Source organism: Protopterus annectens, chromosome 7.part0, assembly GCF_019279795.1.
Source record: "Protopterus annectens isolate FY-2018-M chromosome 7.part0, PAN1.0, whole genome shotgun sequence".
In the NCBI taxonomy this organism is placed as follows: domain Eukaryota; kingdom Metazoa; phylum Chordata; order Ceratodontiformes; family Protopteridae; genus Protopterus; species Protopterus annectens.
Genome location: NC_056739.1, coordinates 1,755,185,384 through 1,755,202,119, shown reverse-complemented (window position 1 = coordinate 1,755,202,119; position 16,736 = coordinate 1,755,185,384). Strand labels below are relative to the sequence as shown.

General features: G+C 38.2%; 1 protein-coding gene across 3 annotated transcripts in view; it reads right to left on the bottom strand.

Annotated features, from left to right (window-relative positions):
* The window catches only part of LOC122807225 (alanyl aminopeptidase, membrane), a 1,192,582-nt gene that overhangs the window by 396,712 nt on the left and 779,134 nt on the right, over positions 1–16,736 (bottom strand). For all 3 annotated transcript variants that reach the window (XM_044078301.1, XM_044078300.1, XM_044078302.1), the window contains one exon: positions 1,968–2,122. In XM_044078301.1, coding sequence (XP_043934236.1) covers positions 1,968–2,122 — 155 coding nt within the window. The remainder of the gene's footprint in view (positions 1–1,967; positions 2,123–16,736) is intronic.

Below are 16,736 nucleotides of genomic sequence, written 5' to 3'. Positions count from 1 at the left end.
CAAATCATCTGTAAATGACTGTTTTGAGTGAGAATGAGAGATAGGTTGTGACCCCACCCTGATCCTGAACTGCATTAAGTAGATATTCAGACAATGTATGAATGAATTTCTGTTTCAGTATTATGTCAGTCATCTTAATTCATTTTTCTCCGCAGTTACTACAGTACAACCTTAGTCACTTCCATGTCATATATTGGCCACACCCTCCATGTCCCACTTTGGAGATCTGAAAACAGTAGCATAGCTAGGATGGGACAACGGAGGTAGCTGCTTAAGGGGTGAGATTGCTATATGTTGATCAGTCCTCAGCAAAATACGGGTTTTTTTGAATGCTGGTATTCCATTTGCAGTCTGAACTGAAGACCTTTTGTGCTCCGTGTGTGGCATAAACAGTAGCAGGCGGTGTGCTACAATTTAAAATGAAAAACAGATTTTTTTTCACAAAGTCTTCATATGATTTTAGGTATCCTTAGGTACTTTTTATGTGTTGAATCACTGAACACTACATTTCCAAATTTGTATCGATTATCCAGGAATTGTGTCTAGGCTTTGGTACTTGCTTTTATCAGCACTAAATCTCAGACTCAACACACAGATACACACACACACACACCACACACACACACACACACACACACACACAAAACACACTGCAGTAACTCACACAGAGTACAAATGCTGATAGTTGTGTCTTACCTCATTCATTTGAACATATGAAGACTAAGATATTCAGGTAAAAGTTGATTAATGAACTATGTAGCCCACCTGACGTTTTTACTAATCCTTATGCATTCTCTCTCCCCTTTCCCATTCTCTACCAAGTCTTGTTCATTCTAGTGACACTTTGCTGAGAAGCCATGTTCTAACACCCACAAGACTAAACTTCCTTGTTTCTGTCCCCAGTATCTTCCTCTTTGGATATTTCCTGTTCTGTCTGCTCACCATCCAGCACTGTCTGCACTAGCCCTCACACATGACCACCTGAAGACCCCTGACTATTCAGAGTATATCTCCCGATTCTTTTTTTACCATTTTGTACGTGCGCAGAGCCTTCAGCCCATCACCAGTAGATAATCACTTTCCCACATTACCTGTGACATCTTTATGGACATCCTCTGGATCCTTTCTATTAGCTGAGAATATTTCTTATGGTGCAGTCACTAAAACTAGACAGAGCAACCTAAACTCTCACTATTATGCTCTGAATACTTATTGGGTACAACATTCTTTTCATTCCAGGAGATTATGCCACTGGTAATAACTCCAAACATCTGCTTTTCTTTGGGGATTCATGTTTGAAACTGTGCTGAGTGATTATCTGGAATGTAATGATGACCACAAGTCCTGCTTTTTATTCCCTACTACATAAAATTGCTGTCTCCCCACTCTGACAGTCTTTGCATTCTCTGAGTCTCTGCCCCCCTCCCCCACACATGCACATATATATATCCATGGGCATACTTTTTCATTTATTCCCTTTGAGCTTATAATAATTGCATTATTTTTAATGGTACCTAAAGTAGATGACATTTCCATGGCAAGTAGTTTGTGAAGGTGTATAATTAAGTGGATGGTAGAATTAGTCAATAATTCTAATTCTATTATTCCATTTCCAATTTCTTCTCATTCTCTGCATTATTGTGACAAGTAGTTCTTTAGTTAGCCAGTCTGTTAGCAGATACTGTATAGTTCCTTAAGTTAGCCTCTAGATGTAGAGGGATTCTGCTCTCTGGTACTCATTACAAAGGCTATAAATGAGTATAATAAGCTAACCAATGATAATTAATACTAAAGTCTTAAGGCTAGTTACAGACTCCAAAATGGAACAAATATATCTAGTCTTACACAACCCTGGAACAAATCCTTTTTTTATCAGTACTTGTCAGAAAGCCTACAGCTAAAAAGCAGATTACTCTGCAGTAAATATGAGCTGACATAACAACAAAGGTCTATGTGGCATGTCTTACCTGGTGAGCTAACTCATGGGCAATGACAGTAACGACACGTTCCTTGTTACCCGTAGAAGAGGTAAGTGGGTCATACAGAAGGGCAGTCTCACGATAGGTAATTAGACCCCAGTTCTCCATAGCACCTGCTGCAAAATCTGGAAGTGCAATTTGGTCTAAAGAGAAAAAAAAGAGTTAAGCTGATTTCCCATTTTAAATGCGTATGATAACTTTGTGAAAATATCCATGGAAATGATATTACTGAAAAGGTAGAATGACTAAAGAAATAAACATGCATGTTTTTAAGCATACTTTCTATAAGGAATTATTAACTGTGATATCACCACTTTCACCTATTAGTATGGAAATACGAAGATTCAGTTTGATAATAATTAATCGTGGTAATCACAGTGGTACTTTACTTTAATCTCAACCAGAAGCTTAGTGAAAACAGCAGAAACATTATGTAATTCATTTTATCAATGTTTCCGCATTTAGCTCATAAATATAAGTGTAATCATATATAATACTTGCAAGCTAAGTTACAAAATCAGTGGGTCATTCTGAGGCTTGACTGAAAGAGTGTGAACTGAGAAATGAAAAGTGGCTCATCAGGCCAAATGGGGTGATGCAAAAACTCAGACAGGGCCAGATCCAGTGAAGGCTGGGAGATAGCACCTTCCACAATAAAACACAAGCTGCCTTTGGGCCAGAAAATCATATTAGTCAGATAAGTGCATGTGATAACATGCACTGTAAGGAATGCTAACCATTCTGAAAGACTTCTTAGACAAACACTGGCTCTTGTCTTGCTCAGCACCAGGCTAAACTATATCCCTAACTATAAGCAAGTACCTGTTCATACCTTACACCTCCTTACTCTCCCTTCTTCACTCACTTCCTTACTTCTATCACTTTCTGACCCTGGCTTTCTTTCTAAATATGCCATAAGCCTATTTTTCTGTCACTTCATATTGCAATTCATGTCTGCATTATACTAACTTACCTCTAATTTCTCTAGAAACTGGCTAAAATTTCTCTAAATGTTAAATCATTGTTATATAACTTGTATCTATTCATAGCGCCTCATAGCAAGACGTTGTCCCGTTCGATTCTCAGCTAGAGCGTCTTCTGTGTGGAGGCATACGTGAATGGGGCGTGCCTTCATTAAAGGTTGTGCGTCAGGGCTGGTAACCCGGTACGTAAAAATCCACTACCAATCATTAGTGGACCAGAGTTCCACTGTGGCAACCCCTAACCGGGAAAAGCCGAAAGACACAAACAAACATTTAAACTGTAGATGTTTTTTGCATTATTAAAGAAAATTGTAAAATTATTGTTATTAAAATGTTTTGTAATACTTTGGAGCTTTTCTCCCCAGGCCTCCACTAAAAAATTAGCTTCTGTCCTTCCTGGTAATCAAATGTCAATAAATAAATAGATGATGATGATGATGATGATGACTAGCTCCAGGGGACCATGAACCAAGTTCTTCCCTTGATACCCATTAGATATTTTTAGTAGAAACCAATTTGGCTGTAGGCCAGTCAGAGGTTGACTTTGTGAGCCTTAGATTTCTTTACATAGATTCTTTCTACAGGAGAGGGATCATCCTGTGGATTTCTTAACAGGGGAAGGTGTAATTACCTTTCTATGTTTCTAATTTAATGGCTTTGGACACTGCCTTGCCTTTTCTTGACATGGGTTGGATTATGAATAGGTGATATACTTGTAGCTAGATCTGTGAAAGACAGGTGCTTGTAGCTTGACTGAGAGGTAATCAGTGCTCAGGGACATAAGAGCTACTTGCAACACAGATATAAGATGGGCCTGCACAAGGCATGGAACTTGCATTAGACTGTGTTTCAAAAGGGTGTGCTGTGGCCCAGTAAGAAAATTCATACTAAGCTTCAGATAGTTAGCTGAAGGCCATAATTTGAATAGCAGACTACAGTGCAGCAGAACCCACTGAGTGCTCCTTAGCATGGCTCACTGCTCCTTAGCATGGGTCAGTGCACCTTACTGGAGTAAGGAGAGGCTTGAGGAGAAGTGTTCCTAGTCCTGAGTACTACCACTAAGGACTACCACTAAGGTACAGTCATGTGACTTGAGGGACAGCTTCCTGATTTCTAACTTTGCACAGCCATGCTCTGTCTAACTGGCTTAAGGATATATACTATACCTAGATCCTCAGGATCACCCCCCCCCCCCCAACCAACCTTGGAGCCAGGTAATGTGCATCTCCTGGGCCCCTTGCCATTCAGTGATGTGGGGAACAAGTACAGACTACAGCCTCATTATTTGAAGATGGAGGCTTAACACATACACTGGATGGGAAGGCATCTAAAAAGACATCCCTCCAGGAAGGTGTGATGTTGTCCTCATTCCTTCTCTTTGGTGTTTTGAAAGCATTTTAGAAAAGTCCCTGAGATACATATGTTATAATCTTGCAGACCTCCAATCAGGACCCTTTCAAGCACCACTGCTGTCTGGGCAGCATGACAGACCAGAAACATCTCCTTCCTATATCAAAGGGCTAAATCTCTGACTATTATAATAGTGCAAATGTCATGCTCCCTTTTCAAACAGAGAAGCAATGCTAGTGTGGCACTTCATTAATTACATATGACCAGACAAACACTTTGAAGTCTTTGCTGCTTTAAGCATTGAGCACAGGAAATTTTTTACTTCAGATGTTAGAATCCAGACTTAGATATGTGAATGGCAGAAAAGAACTAGTAGGCCCTGGGGCTAGCTTGAACTCCTAGTACTACGTATGTCATCAGCACATGTACTAGCATAGGGCATATTTGCTCCAAGCATGGCAGATTTGAAAAATGGAAAACTGGTGTAAAAGATAAAAAAAGCCTAATTATATCATCACAGTGAAAGCTCCCTTCATTTTAACTTGTAATAAAGTATTTTACAGTGTGGTTTTATATCCATGGTGGTTTGCTCTTGGATTTTTGTTTCCTAATTGTATACCTTTTAAATATCCTTGATGTTAGATTAAGAAGTTGCTCTCACTAATACAGACAGTTGAAAAGACACTATTTGGAAAATTGCTTGCAATTTCAGGCACTTTATTTTCATTAAGATATAGACAATATAGATGTATAAAAGGTGATAACATATATGGCTGTGTATGGTACCCAGCAAAAGCCACATAAAAGAATATGGCTTGATATAATATAAACACTTAGGTGCTTCATTACGACCTGTAATTTTAATAAAAATAGACACATGAAAACAAGAAGACTGTGTTTAAAGATACAAGTTGAAACCCTAAAGGGAGATATGAGGAAGTATTGTTTTATAGGAAGGGTAGTAGATTACTGGAGCAGCCTTCCTGGAGAGGTGTGAGCACATGCATGGTTAAACAATGTAGTTTTATAAGTAGTCCTATGGAAAATAAAGTCAGGGAAAGCAGCAGGCTCAAATGACATCACAAAAGATATGATCAAGATGTTGGGTGAGATAGACAAGAGCTGGATCCAGAGGGTTCTAACAGCAACATGGCAAGAAAGGCACATCCCAGAGGACTGGAGAATAAGTATACTAGTGCCAATATACAAGAACAAAGGGGAAATCCACAACTGTGGGCAGTACAGAGGTATCAAACTCCTGTAGCACTGGATGAAAGCTCTGAAGAGGGTGCTCAATAATTGACTATACAGAGTAGTAGAAAGTAAGATGGAAGATGAGCAGTTCAGATTCAGATCAATATAACTGACCTGATTTTTACAATGAGACAGATACTTGAGAAAAAGCTAGAGATGAGGAAAGACTCCAAGTGGGCATTCCTAGACTTGGAAAAAGCATATGACAAGATCTGAAGAAAGCTGATTTGGGCAATCCTGTGGTGGTTCAAAGTCCAAGGATCATTGGTAGAATTAGTGCAGGCTATGTACGAGGAACCAACAACTCAAGTTTAAACAGTGTTCAGTCTCACAGGGGGTTTCCCAGTGGGAGTGGATGTGCTTCAGGGTTCAACTCTGAGCCCACTGCTGTTCATACTGGTGATGGACTACATTGACAAGCATGGTGAAGAGTACAGCTCAACAAAGTTGCTGTATGCAGATGATGGGGCATTACAAGCAGAGCAAGATCTTCAGCAAAGGATAGAGTAACGAATGCAAAGCCAAAAACAAATGGGATAAAACTGAGTACAGATAATACTGTTGCAATGGCAGCAAATAGGAGAAATCAGAAGAAGCTGAACATTGAGATAGAAGGGAAATAGTGGCACAGGTTAACAGTTTCAAGTATATGGGATGGGTGGTGGAGAAGAGGGGAAGTCTGAATGAGGAGGTCGAAGCTAGAATCAGAAGGGTTGCAGTCAACTGGCACAGTGTCAGGGGCAGTGTATGACTGAAAAATGCCAAAGAAAATGAAAAGTAAGTTGTACAAAAACAGTGGTGACACCAGTACTAATGATGATAAAGAAACCTGCGCAGGGAAAGCAGGCCAGTTGAGAAAAACTGAGGTGATAGAGGTGAATTGCTTGAGATGGATAGTAGGATGCATACTGTGAGAAAGATGAAGAATTAGAACATCAGAGCAGTAGCTTCAATTGCAGAGAAGGTCAAAGAGAGCAGATTATGGTGGTCTGGGCCCATATGCAGCAAAGCAGAAGACAAGCTGGTGAAGAATGTTTGGAGCAGACTGGAAGAAGGCAAGAGGAGACAAGGTCATCCAGAAAAGAGATGGATGGATTGTGTAAGAGAAGACCTGTGACATACATGACTGTCAAACTGACAACCTCATTTCAACGACCTCCTGGAACACTGACTGGAAACTCCAGGTAAGTAACCACTTGACCACACTACAAAATAAATTAAAACCAAAGCAAATTGAACCCACCCATGTGGGGGGCGTCACCCCCACACCCCACTATGTGAGGGCTGTGCCCACCATCCCTCTAACTAAATATACCAACTCCAAGATTGCACTACAGTGGGGGTAAGTGGCAAAGTTCAACATGGTGGCCAAGTAGTAAGTTACCTGGAGTTTCCAGTCAGAGTTCTGGGAGGTCATTGAAATGAGGATGTTGGTTAAGTCATCTTGGCATTATGAAAGTTGCTTAAGTGGTATTTCTATTATGTAAAGTAGCATATATATATATATATATATATATATATATATATATATATATATATATATATATATATATATATATATGTGTATATAAAAGACTCAGCCAGGCTAGTAACCTGTAATAACTAAAGGACCTTTTCCAGTTGTTTTCACAAGGTAATGTGCTTTATTCCAAAGTGTGAATAATTTCTTGGAATAAATAAAAATGCTTACGACACGGAGTCACCAATAAGTGCTCGCTCACCAATGGGAACCAAAACAGATGAATGCAACAGTCACCAACCACTTCACGATTTCAATTATTATATTTTTTATCAAGGTTTTTTATTTTTATTTTTATTTACATTTTATTTACATCTTCATTTTTACTCAATATTCATTTTATTATTCAACCCCTCCCCCCTCCATCATTCCTATGGTCAACATTCACTATTTTCCTCCAGTAGGTATTTTTTCACCTTTTTCACCTTTATCTATTGAGTATGGGACTTAGATAGGCCCTTGGTAGGAAGGGGGGAAGAGGGGATGCTACTATTATCGAATATCAGCCTATACAACATCATTAATCACTGGATTCAAGATGTATTGAACTTATACAAAAGTTAATTTGAATTCCATAGGCTTATACCGAACTATAAGTTGTGGTAACTATTACAACGTTTTTGATACAGGGATTATTGGATCTGTGTATTTCAAGTTATCTAAGTTAACATCGATCCAATTAGTCAAATTGTACCATAATAGATTGCATTATAATATGGTCCGGAGATGGTAGAGCTGGTTATATGGCCAACTCGAATACCCCGTGAGGTAAATAAGGAATTTTCAGATCTTTTAGTTATCTAAAAAATTAAAAAAAAAATAGGAAATGAATTTCTGTATTAATATATTGGAAGCATCCACCATGAATATGGTGCAAGACAAGGTTTTTGTCTTTTCAAACTTTTTTAGAGAAGAATATTATTAGTAGATGTTGATAGACAGATCGTGCAGGTCCGATTGTTTTCCTTAGGATAAGCGGAATAAATTAGTTAAAATGTATCGGACCAAGCAACAATCTGAGTTAATAAAGAAGGATTTAGAAGTTTTTAGATGCACAAAAGGAATCACCGTGCTGAAATATCATACTAACAGGAATGGTATTTCTCATGTTAGTAAGCAGCGATGATTTATTATTGTGATGTATGTATGTGTTTTACATTTTCGGATAATATATTTTATTGAGATGTATTAATGTAAGAAAAGTTGTTGAAAGTCCAGGTTAAGGCAATGTATAAACATACCAAAAAGTTAAGCCATTAAGTGCAAACAAGTGAATACTAAGGATGGAATGTTTACATTAGGAAGCCTTAATAGCGCAGTATCCATTTAACTATTTGAATTAATTTTGGCGCTAAAAAAGCTATTTAAGGCATCCTAAAAATTCATGGAGTGTTCTGAAGAAGCCCATTACTTGGGTGAAAGTGCTTAATAACAGTTCAAGGTATTTTGGTGTATTACCAGATTTTATTTTCTGTCTCGTTTTATAATAAACGTTTTAATCATGAAGCGGTTGGTGACTGTTGCATTAGTCTGTTTTGGTTCCCGTTGGTGAGCGAGCACTTACTGGTGACTCCGTGTTGTAAGCATTTCTAGTTATTCCAAAGTGTGCTACTGCTTTTGGAATTAAACACATTTTCTTGTGAAGGCAAGTGTAGGAGCTGCTTTGAGTATTAGAGAGTTCTTTTGACTTTTAATACCTTGGCTGCAGATCATTATGCTACTCTGTTAATACCATAAACCTCCTGTAGTAGAAGGCCATGGGATAAATGCAAATGAACCCTTAAGGATATACTAGTGTTTCAGCTATATACCTTCAAAATGCCTATGACTTTTTACTTTTCAAGTCGTTATGGGTGTATATAAATATATATATATATATATATATATATATATATATATATATATATATATATATATATATATATATATATATATTCCTCATAGTTTATTCCAATATTATGTACACAACATGGCATAAAACAAGAAAATAAACAGTAGACCATGACTTCCTCATTTATGCGACCTCTGCAGTGCAAAATTCCCAGCACAGACTAGAGAGTCGGAGAGATTAGTGAGGATTCTTCTAAAGGCGATGTTCTCTGCAAGGATAGATAGGATCATCTATGAAGCGTAGCAGATAATGTAGTGAATGCAAAAACAGTTCTTATAAATGAGATGCTGAGGTTCCTGGTATATCCCCAATTCTTGAAGGAAGCAGGGTTTACTTGTAATGTAAGGAGGTACAGAATTAGCTTTATCCAACATCTGGTCACCAGATCTGTATTCTGAATCAAAATTATAATTCTTATGCATTTACTGAAATCCAGACTTATACCAATCCAAAGTAAATCAGCTTAGATCAATGTGGTTTTGTGCTAGAATTGCAAACTTTCAGCATTATTATAATGACATTGTTACTGATATGGGGTGCTCAACTTAAGGGGCATAGTCCTTTGGTGGAAAGCCAAGATTCTGGAATAGTTTTTAGAAAGAGATGATTGGATTTACTAGAGATTTTTTCAATAAATTGCAACATGGACCACATCAAGGCTGTGTAAACTGCCAGAAATCTTAAAAATAAATTGCCAGAGCTCAAAGGACTCCTGCAATGTGAACACATCCATATTTGTGTTGTAACAGAGACTTAGTTTCAGTGTAAAGACAGCATTCTCTCGGTTTCAGCACCTGTCATACATTCAGACCTACTGGTAACCATTGTGGGAGTATCATTATTTGTTAGAGAATCAATTATCTGTAGAACGATTCCCTATAACCGTAAACAAAAAATATTTAAGTTCAAATTAACCTAATTAAGACAAATTATCAATTCTTAGCCTGCTACAGATCACCATCCATGCCACCGCTGTTCTACAAAATATTTCTATATGAGCTTACTGAACTAAACATAAATAAAAATAATTATCTATGGGTAATTTTAGCCATACTCTTGGTTAAATGTAGCACTCATTTTACAAAGGTTGGGTACACCTAAAGATTGATAATATTAGTAAATGCAAACACCATTGTACATAGAAATAGTTAACCAGACAGGTCCCTATTAAGTCAGCGAATGCACTAAATTGCGAATGCTGCTAAATAGAACTTATTTACCCAAAGTGGCAAAATCTTGAAAGCACGGAACAGCAATTTTTTTTCCTAGGGAAAAAAAATCACTGGGCCGTTTTCGGGACTTTGCCATTTCCTCCATTGTGGTGTGATCTCGGAGTCAGTATATTTAAGAAGGGGGTGGAGAGCACAGCCCCCCTTGTTGGGGGATGTGGGGGGATGTGGGGGGCAAAGCCCCCCCACTTTATTTTGTGTTTTTTTTTAATGGAGCAGCGATTTTTTTTCCCCTGGGAAAAAATCACTGATCTGTTTGTTCGACATTTTGTTTTTTTGGTGTTAGTGGGTCGATTATATAGTGTTCACAATTTAGTGCATTCGCTTATATAATATAGACCTAGCCAGACCACTACGGGTCAAAATCTTCTAGACTTCATCCTCACTAACATCATACCTCCTTGCACTACTCCTATAATAGCCTCATTTCTGTTCAAATCAAATAACACATCAGTAATATTCTCTTTCAGGGTTTCTAAATTCATCAAAATGAACACCTCTGAATTCAGCAAATTTAAGAAGATAAACCCATTAAAACTGTATGAAAAGCTTTTAAAATGTAACTATAAGGTATCCATCCCCCTTGTAGCTTCAGATGTCACTTATACTAATGAATTATACTCTAATCTAAAACAGCATAACCCAAGCAATCCCAATCAAATCCAAATAAACTGGGGAATATAAAAATAAACCACCATTAAGGAGCCCAATAAATAAATTGGTGAATGTAAAAATAAACCATTAAGAAACTCTATAACAAATACATAAATAAAATTAAAGACTATAATAAATCAAAATGTACCCACATTCAAAATTCTATCAAAATTAGCATTCAGTGCAAAGATAAGTGCAAACCTTCTTTACCTTTTAACTGACAATTAATAAGTAACACTGAGAAAAATTGTGAATTAATTAATTATGATATCATCCACGCCAACCCTAAAGATATTGATATTATACTTGTAAATAAATTTTGTGTCAACTTCACACCATAAACAGTAATGGAAGCTTCACAAAATTTCAAGTTTCTTCCTATCCCTGCAAAATTGTTACAGGGTAAGTGATAACTGCACTCTCTAAAGCTAAAAATACCACTTCTGTGGGCCTTGACAGTCTACCTAGTTACTTAATAAACAGAGCCAAACAGCCATCTCTGAACACCTCTTAAAACTGTTCAGTTAAGCATGGACACAAGGAATGTTCCTGAAGAAAGGAAAATAACTGTCATTATGTCCTTCCACAAACGGGACCTCACATCATATCATAGGACTTGTAGACCCATCAGCCTAACAAACTTAATTTGATAAGCCAAGGAATGTATTACACTTGATTTCACAAAATTGTATATAAAAATCTTGTTGCTCTAGACCTTGAACAGAATGGTTTTGTCAAATGAAAATCATTTCGGATATATGTAGTAAACTTCATCATGAAAACCACTGAAGCTATAGATAGTGGCCATAGAGCTCATACAGTGCACCTTAACCTGACCAAGACCTTTGGCACTACTTCCCATGTTGGAATTGTAAAGAAATAATTGCCTAAATGTAGACTCTTATGGCAGAGGAAAGAGAGTATATATGCTGACATATGCAACGCTCATTAAAGTAGTTGGTGCCACCTAAGAAACAAAAAATTACAAGTTGCATTCCTCAGAGCTTACTATGTGAGAACCATTCTGCTCAGCATCTACTTCTTGGCTCTCCAAAGCACTAAACCAGATATATGATTAAGTAAATTTGCCAATGCCTGCAAGCTAGCCATGTCATTTGTTTAGCATCTGATACCATGCTACTACTGCGGTTAAACTATACAAATCAATGATATAGTGCAAACATGTTTAAATTAAGTGCAAAAAATATGGCAATATCACATTTTGTAAACAAATCTTGACGCCAACATGCAACCTAGGCAACACCCTACTTCAGATTGATATGGTTGTCAGAGATCTCAGAGGCATGCCTATCCTTTGACCACCATGTAGCAACAGTAAATTTTCTGTCTGGCATAATTACTAACTAAAGGTATCCTGTCCAGGTGAAAAGAGATTATCTTTCCTCTATAGTCTGCACTGTATGTCCCTCTTAGTATGCCCTATACAAACATCACACACTTACAAAGACCTCTGTGATCATCAGACTAAAGGCCATCAACTATTAAGACAAACTTGGAAGCAATATCTCTGTATCTTATATACTCCTGTGTAGTGATCTATATGTAGCATTCTGTGCTTTTAAGGCCCCAGGTACCCTTCATCTTCTACTCTTCCACAAAACAAGTATCGCAACAATCACACAAACTAAAGACTTGAATTTCCATCAACAAAATAGATAAAACATGCTAGAGGGACAGATGTATTACCTAATGCTTCCCTTGTCTCTGGAACAATCTTCCTCTGAATGTAAAACAAAATGATACTTTTAAGGTAGACCCTGGTGATTGGATGCGCACCAATAAATTCAAACTGGCCCTGACTTTTTTGCTTTCCTGGGAGTGGGTGCCCTGTGAAGGTGGATACTGCCAAACTGTTTATGGTCCATAGACACAGTCTGCTTTGTAAACTCTATAAAATGGAAGAGATTTTCCTAAATGCAATGGAAAGGCATTAGTTTGATTCCCAGGTATTTGATGACTTGTACTGCTTTCATATTTTCTCATGGACTTGCCTACATAAGTTTTTCTAAACACCCAGGAGGTGGCAATATAGGTACCGAATAGTTTTGAGTACACATTGAAAGTGTACATTATCCTTAATACCACGGTATCTCAAGGTTGTCTCCTTGGGTCACTGCTATTCACTTTCCTTCTCTACTGATGGCATCACCGCAGACCTCAAATACCTTAGCCTTATCATGCACACTGATGACATCCTGGCCCTGGAATCCAGTCATAACGCATCCTCAGAGACAAACTTCAAACCACTTTCACAAAAGTATGCACTTGGACCCACAAAAGTTGATAACTCATTAACACACTAAAATAAAGCACTTCAATCTTTGGAACATAAGAAAGCTTCCTCAAACTTTTTCACTTTGGAATATAAAAAAGCTTCCAAAAATCCATGGCAGTGCATTCTTTACCTAAATAGTAAGGTTCTCCCACTAGTTTTGAAACTAATGTATCTTGGGCATACCCTAGACACCTCACTTTACTTCAGCAAACACAATGACAACAGCATTACCAAAACCCTTACTTAACACAAACTCTGCTATAAAATCTCCAGTAACCCACTTAGCAAAAATGTGTTAATACCCAAATTGGACAATGGACTTCCTCTACTAATACTCCACTTTAATATAAATACTCAAAAACTACAAAATATCAATAAAAATATGTATATTTGTTCTCCTCACTGACGAAGGAAACCACCAATGCCATCTGTTGGAATAGTGTAAATGGCTACTAGTCAGTGAAAACCACCCTTTCATTTTTCCTGTCTAACTTTCAAAATTCACAATCAAGGGCAATACTCATCAGTGAGGCTCAAACTACAAATCAGGCAAGAAAGCTGTTCCCTAAGAGATGATGCTGATAGCCCAATATCCCTAGTTAGACCTATATTCAAAACCACTATTGGTGAAAGAGCCTTCTCTAAATTGGCCCCAACAGTACAGATTCTTCTGCCATCTGAAACTTGACAAAAAGACACACTAGACATTTTCTACTAAAAGACAGCCTGTTCAAAGAAGAAGTATCATGAACCTGTTGCAAAGAAAAAGTGTAGTCTAAGCATGCATCACATCAAGCAGGTAGGAATTTAAGCCAAAAGGTACCAAGTATGATAGTAAATAAAGTCTCTCTTAAAGGTCTATTCACATCATGGTATAATGTGTAAATAAAAATGTTATTGTTCTTTTGCCATGTGCTATCGTATGATGCAAAATAGTTTCCTGTATCCACATATTGTAAATATTATGTCCAAAATGCATTTTTTGTTCAGTTTGGATAGTCTTTGCTGCAACTGTCATCTCATAAATCAAATATGAGAATGTTAATATCTGCACACCCATATATGTACTGTAACTTGTTTTAATTGATATATGTTTATAATTTATTTAAACCAGCATTTGTTTATCAACTTAGAAGTTATTGAAAATCGTGCTATTTGTTCCACTGTCCTGTTCTACACTATTATTACAACTGCTGTCCTATGGGTCTGTGTGTGTCTGAAAAAAAGTCAGAAGTCCAACCCACCTAACCAGTTATCAAATGTAATAAACAAAATAAGCATGATAAAGTAGTGTTAGGTGGAATCATGTTCGCACAAAGAAGGAAATTTCAGACAGTCCCATAAAAAATAGAAACCCTAACTGGATATAACCTTAGGGTTTAAACAGCACTCATTGAGTCAGTAGTAGTTCCACATGACTGAATTAGCTTTTATTCTCATCAAGTAATTTTGATCTGCCTTCATCTCCTACTTTATTCTATGTATTTCTTAGCACACGCACAACTTTAAATATTTTAGCTATAAACAAGGTCAGTTTTTTGGGGGGAGGGGGTATAGAAAAGGACCTAATGGCAAAAATGTATCATCAGTTTCTCCATAACCAGTTGTGGCACCACTATTCAAACCTGTGGCCAGTCAAGATAGAAATACTAACCAAAGAAGCGAGGACAAATAGTATACTGCTTATCCCTGGTTTGACAATTATGATTGGGGGGGGGGGGCAATTAGTAATGAACTTCCTTACCAATTGGTGTGAGAAGTAGGGATGGGAAGGTAGGTGTAGTCCAATCAGTATATCTGTCAGGCTGACTATACTGGACATTAGTGGAGTGATATAAGAGAATCAATCAAGTTTGACTTAGGTTTCTGTGCTGTGTCATACTGATCAAACTCCCTTCCTCATCTTGCACTGATGGTGAGGTTAAGAGGACCAGTGTAGTCCAACCTCTGGCTCATAGGTTCATAGGTTCATAGGTAGGTACTAGGCTATTGTCCCTAGGGCATATATAAGCCTAGCCAAAAATGTACCCTGGCTTTCGCCACCCAAGAAAATTATTTTCCTGTGCCCCTGTCAAGCAGAGCCACAGATGTGATCCCTGGGGTGAATTTCCTATTTCCCATCCAATCATCAAGATTTTTCTTGAAGAGTGCTAATGTGGAGCTCTGTTTGACATAGGTAGTCTGTTCCAGAGTATGGGAAGTCTCTGGACAGGAGTCTATCCCTCCAGTATGTTCTGTTTATTGTGGTGACAAGGTTTAGGTCCCTAGAGCATGTAGCTTGGAGGGATTGGGATTTCTTTAAGTGGAGCATGTCCAACAGCTCTGGGTTTGACATAGCTTTGTATGTTAGGCAGAGATCGCCTCTGAGTAGGCGATATGCGACGGAGTAAAGCTGGAGTTTTTTGAGATGGTCTGCGTAGAGCATCTGTTTGAGGCCAGTAATCCTCTTTGTGAGGTATTTCTGTGACCTTTCAGTTTTTGTAGATGTCTTGTGTGATACATACCAAAAGGGGCATTGTACTCTATAATGGGTCTAATGAGTGATGAGTAGAGGGGAACAATGACCTCTTTTTTTTTGGATGAGAAACCTTTTGTGATGAGCTGAGCCACATAGAAGGATTTCCTGACCACTGTGGCAATGTGATTATCAAAGGAGAGACTGCTGTCCACCTGTGTCCTAAGGTGTTTTATCACATTTTCATCATTAAGTAGACTACCAGCTATGTGGTAGTTCATGGGTGCGTAGTTTTTTCCAAAGGGGATGACAATACACTTTTTGGCATTGAGCATTAGGCCATGGCTTTGACACCAGGCATCTGTCTCAGTGATGCCCTTTTGTAGTATGTCCACATTGTTAGGAGTTTTGATTATGGCTCCTAGTTTGCAGTCATCTGCAAACTTTGTTAGCCAAATACCTTCTGTGTTAGCCGGAGTTTTTTGAGACGGTCTGTGTAGGGCATCTGTTTGAGGCCAGTAATCCTCTTTGTGAGGTATTTCTGTGGCCTTTCAGTTTTTGTAGATGTCTTGTGAGGTACATACCAAAAGGGGTGTTGTACTCTATAACAGTAGTACATACCAAATAGGAGAGGACCCAGGATTGAACCCTTTGGTTCTCCACTTGTCACTGGTCTGAAGTTGTATTTGGAGTCTGATACTTTCACAGTGTGAGTTCTGTCCATGAGCCAGTTGGCAACCCATCTTGTGACATATGGATTTATACCTAGCTAAGTGAGCTTATCTATAATTCCAGAGTGGGGGTCTTGTTGAAAGCCTTGGCAAGATCTTGATAAGCTGTGTGAACCACCTTACCCTCATCTATGGCTTTGGTGACTGCTTCAAGGAACTCAATCAGGTTTAGGAGACAAATACGAATGGAGTAGGGTCCAGAGTTTGGAGATTACCAATGTCTTTGTTTATGAGTTCCATGATGATACATTCCATGGCCTTGCAGACCAGGCATGTCAGGCTAATGGGGCAGTAGTTCCCGGAGTCCGTCGTGGTTCCCCCTTTGTGGAGTGGGATAACCATCTCAGTGCACCATTGAGTGGGCACAAAGCCTGAGGTGAGGCTATGACTGAACA